This window comes from Arctopsyche grandis, chromosome 1 (assembly GCF_051622035.1).
Source record: "Arctopsyche grandis isolate Sample6627 chromosome 1, ASM5162203v2, whole genome shotgun sequence".
Taxonomy (NCBI): Eukaryota; Metazoa; Arthropoda; class Insecta; order Trichoptera; family Hydropsychidae; genus Arctopsyche; species Arctopsyche grandis.
The window spans coordinates 39,432,304-39,451,877 of NC_135355.1; the positions used below are offsets into that span (position 1 = coordinate 39,432,304).

The window sequence follows — 19,574 nt, forward strand, 5'->3', positions numbered from 1 at the left end:
ATGGCCACAGTGATTCCAAGAGGCACGATGGTTGACGAGATAAAAGCCTGCCTGAAATCGTCGCAGCTTTGGAAACATGTTAAAACTATGAAACTTACGACCAACATGAGAGTTCTTCAATCCGATAGCTCCAAACATTTTTGTGACTATTTGCTTAACATTGGCAATGGCAAAGAGGCAACAACTGCATCTGGAAAAATAAAACTCTCATTCGGGGAAATTTGTTCAACGGTTGAAGTTTTAATCGATAGAGTCTATCCAAACAAATCCAGAAAATGGCTTAAAAACCGTACAATTCTGACAACGCTTAACGTCAACGTTGAAGAAATCAACCATTTAATTCAGAATACGTTAACAACGCAATCTCGAACATTCTTCTCCATTGATAAATGCGTAAATGAAGACGAAGCGACGAGTTACCCGGTGGAATATTTGAATTCTTTAAATCCGAGTGGACTACCATCTCACAAATTGGATCATCCATCATGCTATTGAGAAATTTAGATCCACCAAAATTGTGTAACAGAACAAGACTGATAGTAAAGAATTTAAATACATATATAATATTATTGAGGCAACCGTTTTAACCGGAGTACATGAAGGGGAGCAAGTCTTCCTTCCAAGAATTCCTATACAAGCCATTTTCATTCAAAAGATTGCAATTCCCTGTACGGCCAGCGTTCGCCATGACAATAAATAAGTCACAAGGACAATCGCTCAAAGTCACGGGCTTGGATTTGACGGACGAATGCTTTTCACATGGAAAGCTACTGTATGTGGGAATGTCGAGAGCCAAGGATCCATCAGAACTATACATTAAAGCTGATAAAATAATATAAGCAGTTCAATAGAAAATGGCTTCAATAATATTAAAATTTATCCATGATAATAACTTATGCGATGTTATCGGAGAATTAACGAAGCTCTTAAAATTTTTGATTACCACTCCGATGACAACTGCATAACCTGAGCGATGCTTTTCTACATTAAATAGAATCAAAACTTACCTCAGAAACACAATGAGTCAAGAGACATTGACAGCTTTATCTATGCTTTCAATAGAGAAAATATGATGAGAAAAATAACAAATTTTAATGAAAAAAATTATAGACAAATTTGCCAATAGCAAATATAGACTGATGGATTTTGTTTTGAAATAGCTTTATCTCATTGTTGTTATTATTTTTAATAAAATATAAGTGATATGAACTTTTACTGATTTTTAATCTACCACAGCACCCCCAATTATCATATCCACGAGCCGCCACTGGATAAAAATAATCCGCCAACCGAGAAAATAAATGGATTGGCCACCAACGCCCATCACCACCATATACTCAAATTTTAAATAAATCTATATCAACATATCTATATCGCCCTTTTGAAGAACTTATATTGGAACCAATCTGCTGTTGTGAAGGTTGAAGACTTGGAAACTGAAAAAAGTAGAAATGAGTCCCATGAAGAATTGTCGCCCATGCTCTTCAATCTGTATTCGGAAATGGTGTTCAACCAGGCAGTCGATAGTCGAATAGGAGTAAAATTAGGCGGCGAAATTATAAATAATATCCGTTTCACAGATGATACGGCAATATTGACTGAGAGTGCCGAAGACCTGCAATCGTTATTGATCGCAATTGATCATTCACGTAACAAATGGGGTCTGTCTATTAATATCAACAAGACAAAATCAATGGTCATATGTAAAGAAAAAACGGATCCATTAAACCTGAGTGTGCGCGGACAAATGATTGAACAGGTCGAACAATACAAATACCTAGGAGCAATGATCAATACGGACGTCAGCTCCGAAATGGAGATAAGAAGAAGGATCGAAATAGCAAGAAATGCCTTCAGCAGTATGAAAAATGTTTTGTGTTGTCGAAGGTTGTCTATGAAATTGCGCTTAAGAGTCCTGCACTCCTATGTTTGGTCAGTTTTGCTGTACGGATGCGAAACGTGGACGCTGTTAGTGGCATCTATGAACAGGATAGTCCTTTGAAATGTGGTGTTACCGGAGGATGCTAAAGATCTCGTGGAAGGAGCATGTAAGAAACGAAACAGTCCTCCAGCTTCTTCATAAAAAGAGAGAGCTTCTTGACACGGTGAAGCGCCGTAAGATGGAATACTTTGGCCACATTATTCGCGGCCCCAAATATCGCCTTCTACAAACAATCATAGAAGGCAAACGGTGGCTTGGTAGAAAGAAGCACTCTTGGCTCCGGAACTGATCAGGTTGTAGGAATCTCGTCATCGTCATCGTCATCGAAACATTCGAGAATATTCCACAACAACAAACCACATTCCTCGCAGAACTCACCACACAACACGTGCACTTCTTGGAATCAATCGCCAGTTCCTTCGAGAATGTTCCACCCCTCACACTCGAGCGGAACGAAACCCAGACGACGCACACCTGCAGCCATTATATTAAACTCAAGCGGAACGGTGCCATATCCAACTCAAGCGGAACGGTGCCAAATCCTTCGAGAATTTTCCACCCCTCACACTCGAGCGGAACGAAACCCAGACGACGCACACCTGCAGCCATTATATTAAACTCAAGCGGAACGCCCCTACCAGTCGAGCGGAACCAAAACGGTTGAAACACGCCGCCACCATTAAACTACATCGAGCGGAACGGCGCCAATCATTCCAGAAAATTCTACCCCTCGACAAAAGCGCATTCCTCGCTTACGCATCAACAACCACCACCATTGGTCAGGTGATTCCAGAAACACTATAAAAGGAGGTACAACCCAAACAACGCCAGTCGACCCACAGCAGCAAGCGTCGACACACAGCAGCAGACCAGAGACCTTCTGAACATAGCCGAACGACGAGCCAACAACACACTGCCGCATCCAGAGACCTTCTGAACATTGCCGAACGACGAGCCAACAACACACTGCCGCATCCAGAGACCTTCTGAACATAAACGAATGCCGAGCCAGCGACACTCTACCATATCCAGAGACCGCTGAACGCCATACTTTTGCCCAAATATAATACCTTTGTACAACCATAGGCAAACAATAAAACTTTATAAAACAAGCACAACAGTGTTTCGTTAGGCTGGGATACGGTCAACACTCCAGTACCCCGCCTACAAGGTCATGGATGGGACTCGTTCTCGAAAAGTTATTTCGGCTTGCCCATGATAGGGAAGAATTCGCACGGGCCATAAACGATGTCTGCCCATGGTAGTCGCCTACGTCCGAATACGGATTCGGCATTAGAAGAAGAAGAGGATATCAAAATAAAACTTTAATTTCTGTAGTGAATATGTGATGACCCTGATTGTATTCCGTGCGCTTTAGCGTAGTTATGGAGACGTACCGCGGAATATTGACACAATTTATTTATTCGTAAAGCCACTTCTATTATTATAACATTTCTCTGATTGAACATGAGAGCACAAATAACATTAATTTTAATAAAATATCTTGTTAAAAGGGTTTACCAATGCGAAGTCCAGAAAAATTATTTTTTTTTACTTAAAAAAGACATCCTTATTATTTGGCTGTAAGAAAATAATATGAATATATGGGGGGCGCCTGAAATTCACTTGCTTGGTTGTCGGCATCTGCTTGTCTTGTTTATCTTAATCAAATCGGTCATTTTCATGTATGTTGATGCATCATGGTCCATTATAGAAATATTGGTAATTTCCTATGTCCGGGTCAGTCTGCGTTTGACATAAGATCCAACTACTGCAAAAAAAAAAAAACTGCTTAAATTTCTCGGAAATAATATTTTTTCATTGTTACGTATTTTACATGTATGTATATTATATATAAGCCAGCAGTATGGCTCGGTGGTTGCGTTTATGTTGAGCACCAAGCTGTTACCGGGTTTGATTCCGAGCTAATTTTTAATGCTGCTGGTCAGACTTGGATATTTGTGACTCCAAGTCGATCGTTTCCTATCCGAGTTTGCCAATTTATCTGATTTCATTGTTGAAACGGTTCCTCCATCAAAATGGCAAAAACCAACCTACCCGCTATGTCACAAATATCTGAATTTGATTTGTGTACAATATGTAAAAAATTATGTACAAGCCTAAATATACAGACGTCTCTCTATGGGTTAATTAATTGTTAACCGTTTGCCCGCGGCCGTCTTCTATGGAAGCGACAAGTTTGTAGCGCGGCTGTCTTCCATAGAATTTCTGAACTTTGCACGGGATTTTGAGCCTTATGTGCGCCTATTTCAACTGTTTTAAGGTTCAAAATTGGTTGAATATATTACTGAGAGTTGAATGCCGTCTATTCAATTTGCTTAAAATGAATATATACCAGTCAAAATTAGTTTTTTGTGGAACGATACTGAAACCTCGTTTATGTGACGTCACGCCTGTTGAACAATGTCGACGATACCCTAAAACTGGTCACGAGAAAACTAATTAACCGATTTTAGGGTGTGACCAGTTTTCTCTTTTTTTTTCAATATTCTGTGGTAACTTTAATATATTTTATTTTATTTTTTACATAGATATATACCAGGAATGCCTAACAGGTAGACCCCAATGTCCCATTCCTAGACAATAAATTACAAACATTGAAGCTTTTTATAACATAAATCGCCGTATTTCGAGGCTGAAGAGCCCGAAATCAACAATTAATTAATCCATAGACATATGTGTATTTAGACTTGTCCATAAATTTTTACATATTGTATATAAATCAAATTCGGATATTTGTAACATAGCGGGTTTTTGCCAATTCGATGGAGGAACCGTTTCAACAATAAAATCAGATAAATTGGCAAACTCAGATAGGAAACGATCGACTTGGAGTCACAAATATCCACGTCTGACCAGCAGCATTAAAGATTAGCTCGGAATCAAAGCCGGTAACCTCTCGGTGCTAAACATAAATGCAATCACCGAGTCATACTGCTGTCTAATATACGCTAAATACTAGTCCACGTGGTGTTAGTTGTACCTTATATTGTGTATTTATCTACAATAACCATCAGAAGCGATTCAAACAGATATCTGGAGGGTCGAATCTGGCTCCTAAATACGTAATCTTGCAAATGCAATGCAAATGATTCGCGACTTGAGCCGACGTGACGATTCATCTTCCGTTTGGCTCGCATCAACATCATCTCAATGTTTTGCGTGTGCAATTCCCGATTATTCGGGTCCACCAAGTTGTTTTCGGCACCCATAAACGAATGCGTGTATATTCCATTCGCAATGTGCGGAATGTTTCCGTACGCTGCCCAACCGTCCGAAATTATGTTTGAACCGGGCAATATATGTCGGAGTATTTCATCTTGCAGTGTATCCGCAGCGCAGTTCGGAACCGCAACCAAGAAACGCTTTCCAACAGCGCCGTTTTCCAGTCTCTCGATTCCGCCGAACACCCAGTGACCTTCGGGCTGCTGGCTCTGTCGGTGTTCACCGCGGAAGAAGTACGACTCGCCGATCTCTACAATCACCGGTTGAAAGTTCTCGTCTATCCCTCCGATTGCACCGGCACGTCTTTGATTCTTCTCGAACTCCTCCCGAATAACGTTGCATATATCAGCGGAATCCTCTTCGCTGACACCTAATTGAGTCACTGTTTCGTTTTGCAGATCTTCGCACCAATAATGCATTACAACTATGATTGTACGCAGCGGCAAATCCCTCCCGTCGAAAAATGACTCGGATCGGATGGACTTTCGAAAGTTGCACTCTTGCAAGTTGCATTCCCATCTGTAGCCGTCAATAATTTGAGCACATTCCAACAATGATGCGGGTTCACCGCATACGCTGCAGAGACGACTGTTCTTAATCAGTCCGCGTTTCGCCAACCACTCTATGCACATTCCACTTTCGCCTAAAACCACACATAATTCAGGCGATGACCACTTCTCGTACAATATGTCTTTCCTATCCATAAGCTTGTTCACTATTTTATTACAGAGTTTCCATACACTTGTCATGTTAATTCTTTTAGGTTATATTCAATTTCAAAAAGGGCCTGAGTCGAGAAATTCTAAAGCCTAGTCGCGAACAAGAAGGCCTCGAGGGTTTTCTTTTGGTTTATGTGTCAAAACAGCGTGTGCTTTGACGTAAGATTCAACGTATTTGACATATCAGTGTAGCCAGTGTTAAAAAAAAAACGGTTAAATTTCTCGAGAATAATAATTTGGTAATTGGATTGGAGCGCACATTGTGATCGCTCAAAAGACAATTTTTGGCCCTCGAGTTCTCGTTAGTATGATAGTTATTTGTTTTATCTTTTTTCAAGATCGCAAGTTTGTCTCAGCGCATAGGGGTTTCTGATTTGTTTTGTTTTATACTGAACGTTTGTTTTATACAAGATTGCTAATGGTATTGTAAGGCAGGGAAGGTATGTTGACCGTATCCCAGCCTAACGAAACACATGTTGTGTAGTTTGAAAGAGGATCGTTTATTTTCGTTAAATTGGTACAATGGTTATTGTGGTGACCATTGAAGTATAATGTATAAAATAGTCATTCCTAACAAAAGTATCGCTTAAAAGCGAACCATCGAAGAGAGAGACGGAAAGTCAGAAGAGAGACAAAAGAGTGAGGAAAAAAAATTCGTGGAAGTGATCGTCCCTTACAACAACTGGACAAAACAGCTGACATCTCCGGGCACACGGATTTTTTGTGGCAACATTTTTAGGGGCTGAGAGCAATTCTATGCATACTACTTCAATGTAGATAAAGTAATAATTAGTTTTAAAAAATAATACGGTGTACGGCTCTGTTTTTCAATGAGTGAGGCTGGTCCGAACATCTAGCACGTGCACATACAGATGTTCGGACTTTGTCGAACTAATACTACCACACAATTTCACTAGTAGAGCCTATTTCAAAGAGATCCTACTGCTACAGAGCTTAACAAACAACTGAGCAAAACAGCCGAAATCTCCGTCTGCACGGAGTTTTTGTAGCAACATTTTTGGAAGCTGAGAGTGCTTCTACCCATTCTACTTCAATGGTGGTGACACGACAACTCGTTCACAGATTTTCCATAAGCCGATGATGCGCTCCAGGCATTACGTAAACGGCCATCTCTTTCTCACCCCGTCTGTTCACCATGATCTCGTTTACTCTGCCATTACGTATGCAGCCATCTCTTTCACAGACCATTTTTTCACCGATAACAGACGGTCTGTGAAAGAGATGGCTGCATACGTAATGGCATAGTAAACAAGATCATGGTGAACAGACGGGGTGAGACAGAAATGGCCGTATACGTAATGCCTGGAGCGCATCATCGGTTTACGGAAAATCTGTGAACGAGTTGTCGGGTAACCGGTTATTGTATGTACGAAGAGGTTTCTTCGGAGATGTGATCTAGTTGAACTCCAGAGGTTCACTCTGGTGTTGGGACTGGCGTATCACTTTATATACCTTCTGGCTTGAAGCGTGTCGTGTGCATATCTTTTGTTCTTCGGTTCCCGGATACACGTGTTTGACCTTATGGAGAGCAGGCGATTGATTGAAACGCGGTGTTCGGCTTCGGAAAACAATGTTTATTGGTTCAGGTACAGCGAGTGTGGGAGACGAGAGAGGTGTTGTCGGTTGCGAGGTCCGAAGGGAAGAGATAGCTTCCCGTGACGCGCTGACCGCCCTCGGGGCGAAAACACCTCCGTTTACGGCCAGCCTTTGGGGTTGCCACAATACTCCCCCCTTAGCCTTGGCGATACCACTTAGCTGGTACCCCAGCGTTACAGACGAAATAATGTCTTACAGTCACAGAAGCAAAATAATATTACAGTTACTTCCGACCTCTCTCGTGTTCTTTCTCTTGGTATCATACAAGTGTATCAAAAAATGCATGTGGACCACGAATGTACACACATAAGTAAACTAAAATACACATCAGTACAACATAAGTAAATCGAATACACATCAGTACAACATAAGTAAACTAAAATACACATCAGTACAACATAAGTAAACTAAAATACACATCAGTACAACATAAGTAAACTAAAATACACATCAGTACAACATAAGTAAATCGAATACCCATACTTTCCACGGAAAGGTAAACATAGAACAGTAAGGAATGAAAGTTTTGGAATTTCGCTTCCCGGAGCTACAGCGTATGTGGAGGATCGTACAATTCATAACAGCCATCATTAGTTATAAAAACTGACAGTCTAATGTACACACGGAATGAGATCTAATAGCAGCGACTCCACGCTAGGCACACAAAAATAATAATATACTCATTACATATGGTAAGGAAAAAAATCGGGATACATAGATAGACGAGAACACAATCATCTAAGGCTATTGCAATTAAAGCATTAAACTATAACAATATTTGAATAACTGATTATTCTAGGTAGAAATGCATTCCTGAAACTTCCGTGAGGTTATGGGCATTTCATGAGAAGCTAACATGTCATCATAATTGGGGTAGATACTAATACATATGCGAGTGCTTAATTACTAGTCCCTAAATCGAGCAGGAATTTGCGTGGTTCTTCCAGTGCGGGTCGTTGATGATGTAGGCATTGGTACTGACGGTGGTAGAGATTGCTCTGGAGGTGATGGTGATTGCTCCGACGAGGTCGGGGGTGGTCCAGGTGATAGCGGGGGCCGGGGCGAGGGCGGAGGCTTGGTGTCGGGGGTCACCAGTATGGAAGATGAACGAATGAGACGACTGGCATGTTGAAATTGATCGAGGCTGCGTGGCTCGATGTCGGGGGTCACCAGTATGGAGGATGAACGAATGAGACGACTGGCATGTTAATGCACGTGTTTATTATATGACAGCTGAAGACAGAGTGAGTAGCAGCTATCCGAACCCAGCCGGGTTGGTCCCCACTCGCAGGAAGGCAACCAAACTCGACCATGTCGTATAAGCGAGCCGCCACAACCTATATTCGAGGCGCGTGCTCGGGGTCAGCGTGCCAGGACATCGTGGTTTTATGGGTTCATGCGCCAGGACGTGGTTCGTTTGAGCGTGTGCCATGCCTTAATGACTTTTCACGTGTATATTTGGGGCACGTGTATTTGATGCAAGCTATGACCTATTTACGAGGCGAGCGTGCTACACGTGCTGTTTATGGGGGGGAAGCGTGTTCTTCCTTTGTTCTTCGGGCACGGTCACAGGGGTCGTTGCCCTTGAGTTTATGCGTGTTTGGACAGGATCGATGATGAGATCGCTGGTGTTGATATAATATAGCATGAGTTGTACTATATTCCTACAGTATTGATAAAACAAATAACTATGGTAAATGGTATTGTTAATGGCCCTTGATGGGTGACCGTGAAAAAGTCGACATACATATAAAAACCGGCTAGTATATATTGTACGGACGCCAGGGGTTCTCAATCGAGATGCCACCTGATGTCGTGATGTTTGTATAGCTAGTGGTAAAGCGTCGGCGTGGTTTTCCCCCAATGGTGCCTGCTGATCGTCGTCTGTGGTCTGGTCTCTGCTAATGTCTGCTCTGCTCTCTGTCTCCCCCTCTCGTACCGTGTGCGTATGTAAACGTGATGTTGGGAGATGGAAATGGAAGGAGATTGTATACAATGACAACAGGTCGTAAATCTGTTTTTTATACAACTATATTTCAAGTTAAATGTACAGAGAGCAAGCAGGGGGGAAGGGGGGGGGGAGTTCGTGTACAAAGAACACGTGTTGTGTGGATTTAGGTTATGCACCAAGAACGCGTGTCTGAGTGGCCTGCCTTCGGGATGAAGACAGACCAGGCTTCCTCAATACACCCGGACGAATACTGGAGCTGGTCTCCAAGTATCGTCAAACATCACCAGTCTCGAACTGGTGATTCGGGATCGAGGAAACGCGCCGCTTAGAAGCAGTGTTCAAGCGGCGGCGGTTGGAGTGGGAGTGTGTGCGCTGGCTGACCAGGGCGGCCAGCACCAAAAAAACATAGGGCAGCTCGTGGGTCGTAAGGCCACGAAAGCCGACCAACAGACAATTGGTCTGAACATATATATTAGTGGCGTGCGGTAAAACTTTCTCTCCCCCCGTCGTACATACTTACTTAATTTGCACGAGCAGGATACAACAGGAATAGGCTTTTCCTCGTGTATCTGCGCGCGCACATTAAATAAGGCTGTATAACAAAAAGAGAGATAATTTCACCGCATGCCACTAATATATATTATATGCACATAGTACCGTTTACCATGCACCCTTTTTTTTGATCTTTCGATTTTCGATCTTTGCCTTCCAATATTTGCTTTTTCGGCCTTTTCACTTTCGGTCCCGTGAGGTAGACCCATTTGCTTCTTCACCTTAGCCCTAAAAGTACTGAAAGAGTCAGTAAAAAAGTCGGGACAAACATCCATACCATTTTAAAGACGCCATATACGCTCATTGTGACGGCATATACGTGCGATTGTACTATTGAAAGAATTGTTTTTATGACAAATTGGTGGATTAAAATGATTTTTAAATCTGGTTACACATTACGTTAAATTGTACCACCATACAAAAATTATTGTATTTCTAGTTATTACAAGAACCTTGCAAACAATCTGTCTTCGATTATATGTTTAAAATGCACGAAAAGCATTCGCTGAAGAAGAGCACGAAAAATTTTATTATACAATATTGACACACCCCTAATGGTAAGACATGCATATTAGGGATGCAAAATTGTATTTCAAATTAAAATAAAATAAAAATGGAAGATTAAGAACATTAGACTGAATATGAAAGAAATTGAAATTGTTTTCATTGTAATATTTTTTTAATGTTATTTAAGAAGAGGTTTATAATACAATGCAATTAATTTATATAGTATTTATATTTTACATTGCCATCATGTTCTATGATGGGTAAATTAATTTTCAGTAAGTGAACATTCTACTCTTCATTTTAATATCTTTTTCTCGGGTAGCTTATTTACATTTTAATCATTCATAAAAATTATTCAAGCTGATACAATTATTAAATACCCATATCTAATAAGTGTCGTTTCATATGTTTTCCTAGCAAATAATTATTTGAAAAGCATTTAGAGCACATTTCACATTTCGACGGCTTCTCACCAACGTGACGTTTCATGTGAGATCTTAATTCACTCTCGTTAACGAAACGCTTCAAGCATATTGGACATTCGAATGGTTTTTCTCCGGTGTGACGTTTCATATGCACAATTAAGTTTCTATTGTTTACAAAACATTTCGAGCAAGTTTCACACTCGAATGGTGTTTTCAAAGTGTGATGTTTCATGTGTCGTCTCAGCAAAAGATTGCTTGCAAAGCGTTCAGAGCATATTTTACAATTCAGTTCTGTTTCTGAGATGTGACGTTTCATATGCTGTTCTAATTCACTTTTCCTTACGAAACATTTCGAGCATATGTCACATTCGAATGATTTTTCTCCAATGTGACGCTTTAAATGAATTTTTAACTCAATGTCTCTTACGAAGCATTTCGTGCATATTTCGCATTTAAATGGCATTTTCCCAGTGTGACGTTGCATATGTTGTTTGAACCCACCATTAGTTAAAAAACATTTCGAGCACAATTCACATTTGAATAGAGTTTCCCCAGTGTGACGCTGCATGTGTTGTTGAAGTTCGCCATTGTTTAAGAAACATTTTGAGCATATTTCACACTTGAATGGTTTTTCTCCAATGTGACGTCTCACGTGGATTCTTAATTCACTCTTACTAACAAAACGTTTTGCACACATTGCACACTCGAATGGTTTTTCTCCGGTGTGACGCTTCATATGCACATTTAAGTTACGGTTGGTTACAAAACGTTTCGAGCAGATTTCACATTTGAACGGCGTTCTCAGAGTGTGTCGTTGCATATGTTCTTTAAGTTCGTAATTGCCTAAAAAACATTTGGAGCATATTTCACATTTGAACGGTTTTTCTCCAGTGTGACGTTTTAAATGTTTTCTTAAGGCGTCGTATATTACAAAACGTTTTGAGCATATTGTACATTCGAATGGTTTTTCTCCAGTGTGACGTTTCATATGTACCTTTAAGTTTCGATTGGTTACAAAACATTTCGAGCAGATTTCACATTTGAATCGGGTTTTCAATGTGTGACGTTTCATATGTTTTCGTAACAAAACATTGCTTGAAAAACGCTCCGAGCATATGTTACAATTCGATTCTGTTTCTACAGGGTGACATTTCATATGCTCTATTAATTCACTTTTCCTTACAAAACATTTCGAACATGTTTCACACTTGAACGGCTTTTCTCCAGTGTGACGCTTCAAATGTATTTTCAGCGCATCTTCAATTACAAAACATTTCGAACATATTGTACATTCGAATGGTTTTTCTCCAGTGTGACGTTTCATATGCACGTTCAAGTTTCGATTGGTTGTGAAACATTTAGAGCAGATTTCACATTTGAATCGTGTTTCCAAACTGTGACGTTTCATATGTTGTCTCAGCAGAAGATTGCTTGTAAAACGTTCCGGGCATATTTTACAATCCAATTCTGCTTCTTCTATGTGACGTTTTACATGCTCTCTCAATTCACTTTTCCTTACAAAACACTTTGAACATATATCACATTCATATGGCTTTTCTCCAGTGTGACGTTTTAAATGGATTTTCAACGCGTTTTCAATTACAAAACGTTTTGAACATAATGTACACTGAAACGGTTTCTCTCCGTTGTGACGTTGCATATGTACATTTAAGCTTCGATTAGTTGTAAAACATTTTAGGCACATTTTACATTTGAATCGTGTTTCCAAGCCGTGACTTCTCATATGTTGTCTCAGCAGAAGATTACTTGTAAAACGTTCCGAGCATATTTTACAATTCAATTCTGTTTCCTCAGTGTGGCGTTTCATATGCTCTCCCAATTCGATTTTCCTTAGAAAGCATTTCGAGCATGTCTCGCATTTGAACGGTTTTTCTCCGGAGTGACGTTTTAAATGGATTTTCAATGCATCTTCAATCACAAAACGTTTTGGGCAAATTGTACATTCAAATGGTTTTTCGCCTGTGTGACGTTTCATATGTACATTCAAGTTTCTATTCGTTGCAAAACACTTCAAACATATTTCACATTTGAATCGTGTCTTCAAAGTGTGACATTTCATATGTTCTCTCAATAAAAGATTGCTAGTGAAATGTTCCGAGCATATTTTACAATTCAACTGCTTTTCTCCAATGTGACGTTTCATATGCTCTCCTAGTTCAATTTTCCCTACAAAACATTTCAAACACAATTCACATTTGAATGGTTTTTCTCCAATGTGGCGTTTTAAATGTTTTCTAAGTGCGTCGTAGATTACAAAACGTTTTGAACATATTGTACATTCGAATGGTTTTTCTCCAGTATGCCGTTTCATATGTACATTTAAGTTTCGATTGGTCGCAAAACATTTAGAGCAGATTTCACACTTGAAACGTGTTTCCAAACTGTGACGTTTTATATGTGTTGATAATTTTGTATTATACAAGTAGCATCCGTCTGAAGTTTTACTTATGTGGTCAGTTTTTTTATTATCCAGCTGAAACATATAAAAAGCAGGACTTGATTATTTATTATAAACTAGTGTTGTGCCCGATGAAATATCATCGCATGGGTGTTGGTGTATTAAGATATTAAATAAAAAATAAAAAAGAAATGTGTCGGTCCTGTGTTTGATCTGCATGCGGTCGAAATTTTCTCAAATACCTTTTAAATATACTTAATTTAATATTTATATTTAATTGTTAATGGTAAAAACTACCTACCTATCTACATATAAACAATATAAAATAGAGAAATTAACCGTTTGCCCGCGGCCGTCTTCTATGGAAGCTTTGCGCGACAAGTCTGTAGCGCGGCTGTCTTCCATAGAATTTCTGAACTTTGCACGGGATTTTGAGCCTTATATGCGCCTATTTCAACTGTTTTAAGGTTCAAAATTCGTTGAATATATTACTGAGAGTTGAATGCCATCTATTCAATTTGCTTAAAATGAATATATACCAGTCAAAATTAGTTTTTTGTGGAACCATACTGAAACCTCGTTTGTGTGACGTCACGTCTGTTGAACAATGGCGACGATACGTCTCAATTATATGAAGAATGATTATTTGACAATTAAGCCAAAATTACGACATATATTATGTATTTTATTGTTTAAAATAATACTTTATGTGTTAATTAACATATCTGGTTACTTGAGTAAATATTAAAATCTGTATTTAAGGTCGAAAACTCGATTGCCAACTTCGCGAAAAAGATGCCGCGTACCGGGCTTGTTCGCTATATTTATTGCCGTGGGCAATGGGTTAATGAATGAATTAATTAAATGAATTTTCAATAAACGGCAGTAAATTCTCTGCCAAGAGGAAACATTGGTAGCAAATAGTATATATATATATATATAGAAGTTTTTTATTTTGTTATTGTATTCGTATATAAGTTTTGTCAGTGTTTTAGCCGTGAAGTACATATGTATGTGGAATCGAAACGAATATAATAGTACGGCGAGCTTTATCTCAGACAGACACAATAGCCATATAATATATATGATATGATGATGATGATGGGTCAAATCTTACAATTTCGAATGGGTACTTGCTGACGGATAAAAGGAAAGGATGATTTTTTTTGCCTAATATTACTTAAATATGTATGTATTACCGTTGAATCTTTCTCTTCTTCTAGTGAAAGCTTGTCGGTATCAATACTCCTTTTCTTTAGATTACAATTCATCGATCGCACTTCACTGTCTTCGCCGAATTTGTCCTCACAAACGAAATCGTCAAGTAAAACTTCCTCCACTTTAATATCCACACATTCGATAGATTTCCGTCTCATCTTTTCATCACTCTGTTTACAAATCTTTTTAAATTGAGCGAGCAATTTCAAGTTGCATTCACAGGATGAGCACATTGCATGGGGCAGTCCATCGTGTTTTCTCACCTAGAATGGAAATATACATAGATTTGATGCAAAGAATCTAATTGGAATTTATTTTAACACATTGAGCATCTGACTTGTAGTTGACAGCAGTGTGAGATGAGTCGCTGCGCTTCCAGAGACTCTGAATTGGAATGGAAGATGGAAATGGAAGATTCAACTGGAACTGAACATAGGCAAAGTCGACAAGTCTGCGTCTCGTCTGGAACAAACTCGGCCCAGGACATGCTTAATCTTTAGTGTCAGTGACAGAACTTTGACAGCTGACGATGGGTACCAATTGTCATGTAGGGATTGTGAAACCGCAGCTCGCGAACTGCGTGCGTTCTTGGGATAGGCGCATTGTGAAAAAGAAAAGATTATAATATTAGGCAAGAGAAGTACTATAGTTGTTTGCTAAATATACATAGTTTTAAGTAAAAAATTAGAACTTCGTGAGTAAATTACAACTGATTACTTTTTGTGCCGTCTAAGGTGCTTCTGTTCACTACTAACTGATGCAATATATTAATTTACCGTAATACATTATATATATTAAGCCAGCAATATATATTTAGCACCACTACGATCACTGGATCGATTCGCCAATAAACTGCTGGTTAGGTTTGGGGGTTTTGTGACTCCAAATCGATCGTTTCTCTATCAGAGTTTGCCAATTTTATCTGATCATTGTTGAAACGGTTCCTGAAAATTGGTAACGGATCATTTACTGTTGTCACAAAAATCTATGTGTATAATTTGTAGAAATTATGCACAGAAATCTGAAATCTATAATTTCGTGTTTATTATGTGTATAAAATTGTAACAATAATTGTGCACAAAAATCTAAAAATAATCCATAGATGTCTCTATAATTATTATTTCTATACTTAATTAATTATTGTATTCTACGTATTCTGATTGTATTATATGTATTATTGTATTCTGACCGTTCTTGTACACTCGTCGCATTGGAGAGATCTGTAATGACGAGTGTACATTGATTGATTGTGTTCAGACTATTTGTCTGATGGTCGGCTTTCATGGCCTTACGACCCACGATCTGGCCGATGTTTTTGCCTTGCTAACCACCCTGACAGCGGCTAGCCCATCGAGTTGCGCGCCAACGGCTGCTGCATAAACACGCAGTTCGCTCCTTGCCACCGAATCACCAGCTCGGCCACTGGTGATGTTTGACTATACTTGGAGACCAGCTCCAGTATCCGTCCGGTGTGCACCAGAGGAAGCCTGGTCTGTCTTCGTCCAGAAGGCAGACAAATCAGACACGCTTGGTGCATAATCTCAAGCCCACGTGTTGCCATTGTTTACTCCCCCCCCTTCCCCCCTACAAACAGACTTACAACCTGTTGTTATTATATAATCTCCCACCCTTTTTCCACATCACGCATCCCACGCACACTACGAAAGAGAAGGAGATAGAGCAGAGCAGCCATCATCAGCAGAGACCAGACCGCAGACGACGAGCCGCAGGTCCCGTGGAGGAAACCTCACCGCGCTTTACCACGAGCTCTACACTTCACAAACCGACATCAGGTGGCTCTCGATTGAGAACCCCTGGCGTCCGTACAGATTGTAATAAAAATAAAAATAAATAAAATATAAAGACGGTAATCTGTGTGTGTGTGTGTCCTAACGTTAGCCGAACATAATGGCTACGTCCACACTACCGATATCTACACCCGATATTTACGAAATTTTCCAAATCCAGTTGCCATATTGCAACCTGTGGTTGCTATTTAGGAACTGGTTATGGCAAATTTGGTACGAGAAAACTGGTCACACCCTAAAATCGGTCACGAGAAAACTGATTGAACAAAAGTCGAATTCTACGGACCGCTACACTCACGAACAATGTTGTATTTCTTGACCAAAATGCAATGCGAAACTGAAACGAAATGTAACTGGCCATCGCGGTTCGAGTGGGGGGGTGGATGTGATAGCATGTACATTTTATGTAAATCTCATGCTAATATCGGTTTGAATATATTATTAAAAAAATTCAATATACTTAAATAAATTCCACATTTAATCTATTTATTCCAATTGATTTGAATGATTTTTCACTCAAGTGTCATTGGATATGAGTTTTTATTGATCCACCATCAGGGGCGTCATTTGGGGGGCTGGGATGGGCAGCCGCCCCCCCTAGATTTGAACGAGACTATCCATGTTGTTTAATGTATTATTATGAATTTAAATTACAATACTAAATCAACAAAAATAGAATATTGAAATTCTTTAGAACACTGTCAGGTATTAACTGCCAAATATATTTTTTGTTTTGTTGTTTGTCTTGCTTTGAAAGATATTTGCAGAGATCTGGAGTGGAGCAACAAGTTTTTGCACGGAGTAGGAGCAAGAAAATTTGTGGTGCTCCACTGCTCCGATATTTTGCTTTTATGTATTAGAATTTAAAAATTAAATGAATGCTTTTTTTTAATTTTTCTTTCAATTTATGATTAATTAAATATTTGATGGTGTAGGCGGGGTAGCGATGTGTTGACCGTATCCCGGCCTAACGAAACATAGCCGAACAACGAGCCAGCAACACACTGCCGCATCCAGAGACCTTCTGAACATAGCTGAATGCCGAGCCAGCGACACTCTACCATATCCAGAGACCGCTGAACGACATACTTTTGCCCACAAATACCATACCTTTGTACAACCATAGGCAAACAATAAAACTTTATAAAACTAGCACAGCAGTGTTTCGTTAGGCCGGGATACGGTCAACACATCGCTACCCCGCCTACATTGGTGACCCCGACGTGATCTACGCAACCTTCTGATCATCCAACAGCGCTGTCAACACACATGTACCCCGCCTACATTGGTGACCCCATCTTAGAACTACGCAGCCTTCATAGCAGTCAACAGCGCAGTCAACACGGCAGCCCACAGTGCAGCCTCCACAACAACCAACAGCCGCCACGACAGCAGTCAACAGCGCAGCCTACATAGCAGCCCACAGTCGACCCACAGCAGCAAGCGTCGACATACAGCTCCTGACCAGCCACCACTACACTACGCGGACTTGGAAGATCAACCAGCCGGACGAGCCAGCAACACACTGCCGTATCCAGAGACCTTCCGAACATAGCCGAACAACGAGCCAGCAACACACTGCCGCATCCAGAGACCTTCTGCACATAGCCGAACAACGAGCCAGCAACACACTGCCGCATCCAGAGACCTTCTGAACATAGCTGAATGCCGAGCCAGCGACACTCTACCATATCCAGAGACCGCTGAACGACACACTTTTGCCCACAAATACCATACCTTTGTACAACCATAGGCAAACAATAAAACTTTATAAAACTAGCACAACAGTGTTTCGTTAGGCCGGGATACGGTCAACACATCGCTACCCCGCCTACAATGGTTTATTATCCTGGAATCATTTGACATGTGGCACCAGAGAAATGTTATATTAATAGAAGTGGCTTTAGGCGTCATAAACAAACAGTATGGTTATTATCCTTGGCTATATCCTAGTGCATTCCTATTAGAGGCGTTAGGTTTCAACTCATTGGAGTCTCGTCGGAATATGTTACTGGGAAGGCACTTTTTTAAGCTGTTGAACGGGATAATACACAATCCTCAGGTTCTTAATGAATTTAGGTTTTATGCACCTAGTAAATTCAGGGACTTGAGAAATCGTGATTTGTTTGTTCCTCCTGTGGCTCGCACAAATATGTTGACAACGGCTCCTATATCTAGGGCGATATATCTGCTCAACCGGATTTCTGGTGAAATTAACCTCTTCAATATAAAATATGCTCATCTGGTTGAGTGGTTGTTGAGGAATGCCAGTGGTTGATTTTGCCTATTATAAATATGAATGATTGTTATTTTTTTTATGATTTTAATGATGTTGTGTTAATATTGTTATTATTATAAGTTATTATTACTGTTATCATGTTATTATTATTGAATGACCGGCCACAGTGACGCGTTGGAGCTCTCTGAAATGTCACTGTGGCTAATATGTTAAATAAATAAATAAAAATAAATAAATAAATATTGTTGTCAAGTGACGATTGTCCACAGACAATCCTAAATAATTTTAGCGTCTGTCGTATTTGATGCATGGTGCTCGACGTATTTCCGATAAAAACTTCTCTGTTTGTTTATATTACTCGCAAGATGGGCAAGCATCGGTAAAAATTGCACAATGCATTCAAAAACACACAATAAACAACATGGGATACATTTTTATAAGCAAATTGATCCGATTGTATTCCGTGCGTTGTATCGTATTTATAGAGACGTACCGCGAATATTGACAACAATTATTTATTCGTAAGGGCCCTTCTATTATTATTACATTTCTCTGTGTGGCAACATCATGTAGTAAGGTTATATTATTATTTTAATATATAATGAATGTCTATGTGTGTCTCGAATAGGCTCCTAAATCACTGAACCGATTACGATGGAACTTTCAGGATTTGTTGTATGCATGTCCGGGAAGATTACTGTGAACAAAAAACGGGAAATAACGGGAACGGAAACGGGTGCCATTGCAACGTTATAATTTCAAATATTTTCGCGTCGCGACCAACGTGTTCGCTGCCTGCGTTTTTCCGACAAATGGGAACGGGATAGAGAACGGGAATTACATGCGTTATTTTATAAATATTTTGTTTTATATACTTTTTTCACTTATTGTTGTTTTGTACAAATGAATGTGTGCACCCGCTTTCTTTTTT

At 39.8% G+C, this 19,574-nt stretch overlaps 3 protein-coding genes across 3 annotated transcripts; 1 reads left to right on the forward strand and 2 right to left on the reverse strand.

Moving 5' to 3' along the window:
• LOC143917883 (uncharacterized) lies at positions 1-495 on the forward strand. Its single transcript, XM_077439502.1, has one exon. It carries the CDS (start codon positions 1-3, stop codon positions 493-495), a length of 495 nt encoding a protein of 164 aa, XP_077295628.1.
• A 2,483-nt stretch (positions 496-2,978) lies between these two features.
• Positions 2,979-6,092, reverse strand: LOC143920202 (uncharacterized). The gene is made up of 2 exons (XM_077442955.1): positions 4,947-6,092; positions 2,979-3,713 (listed from the first exon to the last, which is right to left on the reverse strand). The coding sequence occupies exon 1, from the start codon at positions 5,935-5,937 to the stop codon at positions 4,948-4,950; it is 990 nt and encodes a 329-aa protein (XP_077299081.1). The 5' UTR covers positions 5,938-6,092; the 3' UTR covers positions 2,979-3,713; position 4,947.
• A 4,599-nt stretch (positions 6,093-10,691) lies between these two features.
• LOC143909190 (uncharacterized) lies at positions 10,692-15,174 on the reverse strand. Its single transcript, XM_077427095.1, has 3 exons — positions 14,934-15,174; positions 14,578-14,859; positions 10,692-13,453 (listed from the first exon to the last, which is right to left on the reverse strand). The coding sequence occupies exons 1-3, from the start codon at positions 15,081-15,083 to the stop codon at positions 10,907-10,909; spliced, it is 2,979 nt and encodes a 992-aa protein (XP_077283221.1). The 5' UTR covers positions 15,084-15,174; the 3' UTR covers positions 10,692-10,906.
• Positions 15,175-19,574: the final 4,400 nt, after the last annotated feature.

Excerpts from the sequence above, each read along its gene's own strand:
- LOC143917883 (XM_077439502.1), top strand. The coding sequence starts at position 1 with ATGGCCACAGTGATTCCAAGAGGCACGATGGTTGACGAGATAAAAGCC.
- LOC143920202 (XM_077442955.1), bottom strand. The coding sequence starts at position 5,937 with ATGACAAGTGTATGGAAACTCTGTAATAAAATAGTGAACAAGCTTATG.
- LOC143909190 (XM_077427095.1), bottom strand. The coding sequence starts at position 15,083 with ATGTCCTGGGCCGAGTTTGTTCCAGACGAGACGCAGACTTGTCGACTT. Across the intron at positions 14,860-14,933 it reads CACACTGCTGTCAACTACAA|GTGAGAAAACACGATGGACT; the intron begins GTCAGATGCTCA and ends TTTCCATTCTAG. Across the intron at positions 13,454-14,577 it reads AAGAAGAGAAAGATTCAACG|CTGGATAATAAAAAAACTGA; the intron begins GTAATACATACA and ends TATATGTTTCAG.